Source organism: Notothenia coriiceps, unplaced genomic scaffold (assembly GCF_000735185.1).
Source record: "Notothenia coriiceps isolate Sejong01 unplaced genomic scaffold, NC01 NC01_scaffold00009998, whole genome shotgun sequence".
NCBI classification, from domain to species: Eukaryota; Metazoa; Chordata; class Actinopteri; order Perciformes; family Nototheniidae; genus Notothenia; species Notothenia coriiceps.
The window spans coordinates 44,045-45,230 of record NW_011342699.1 but is presented as its reverse complement, the minus strand read 5'-3'; the positions used below and the strand labels follow the sequence as shown (position 1 = coordinate 45,230).

The window sequence follows — 1,186 nt, the reverse complement described above, 5'->3', positions numbered from 1 at the left end:
GCGTGAGTTTGGTTAATTGTGTTGATCTGCTCTGAGGTGACTGTGGGAGTTTCTGTGGAAAATGTGATTTTGGAATGAAGCAGGAATCTCTTAAAGGTCCCCTATTATAGTGTTTTTCATCAATATATTATAGGTCTCAGATATATACGAAACATGTCTCTGAAGTGTTTGGCTCCAAACACCAAACGGATCATTGCAGCATTACCCATAATCCCCTCTGTTTCAGCCCTGTTTCCAAAGTGCTGATTCTCTATCTGTTACTTTAGATGAAAATGAGGAGCCACTCCCCACGCCCCTCTGAGAGATATTTGGTTAAAAAGAACACAATGGTGCTCTAGGAGGAGATTCAGGTGATAAGGCGGAGGAGGGTTACCTTGGTTGCTAATGGTTACACAAGCCAAAAAATCGTTATGACATCATAAAGTGGCCAAAATCTGATCAGACAGGTTTTTATGGACAAAAAGAGAGAGAATCTTTGTTCCTGAAACGTTCAGAGTCTCTTTACACAGAGGGGACACATGTTGATGTAGAAGAGACATGGAGAAGTAGAATTTGCATAATCGGTGACCTTTTAAATGTGTTGTGAAAAAATGCTTTGTTTTTTAGGTCGTCGGTGTCTAAGCCCAACGAGAAAAGTTCATCGCACAGCAAGGTAGCTTTTGTAATGCCACTCAACGAGGTACATTTTGAAAATGATGCACAGGTCTCACAATTACTCTTTTCTTACTTCAGGCTCGAGACGAGGATGTTTCTATGGACTCCTTTCTTCAAGAACTCCCTCCTCTTCAGAAAGAAGATTTTCGGCAGCATGTTGGACCCTCAGAGGAAGCCGGGAGTTGTACGTACCAAAAAAAACATCTCGTGCACTTACGGTTGTCATTTTAAAATGTTTAATTTGTGCCTATGCTGGTTTAACGAAAAGAAAATGTTTCTTGTTTCAGATGAGAAGTGGATATGATGGTTTGGGAGGACGTACTAAATTCATCCAACCTGTATCCTTTTCTTTCTGCCTTGTGGATTACATGTGTCAGGTGTTTCTTGATTTATCCTTTATGTGTAATGTTTGTTGAACTGTTCATCTTCGTCTAGACTTGTAAACCTACTGTTTTAAAAGGTTTAGGCTTAGCAGAGAGACACAGCTGGCGTCTAGCTAGTGAACAGAGCTATTTGTTCCCAAAAGAGATGG

At 40.6% G+C, this 1,186-nt stretch overlaps 1 protein-coding gene across 1 annotated transcript in view; it reads left to right on the top strand.

Annotated features, from left to right (window-relative positions):
• Window positions 1-565: 565 nt before the first annotated feature.
• LOC104945722 (E3 ubiquitin-protein ligase TRAIP-like) overlaps window positions 566-1,186 on the top strand; it is a 1,875-nt gene continuing 1,254 nt past the window's right edge. The window contains exons 1-3 of the mRNA XM_010771431.1: window positions 566-652; window positions 733-838; window positions 942-992. Of these exons, the coding sequence (XP_010769733.1) occupies window positions 576-652; window positions 733-838; window positions 942-992 (234 nt within the window). The 5' untranslated portion in view covers window positions 566-575. The remainder of the gene's footprint in view (window positions 653-732; window positions 839-941; window positions 993-1,186) is intronic.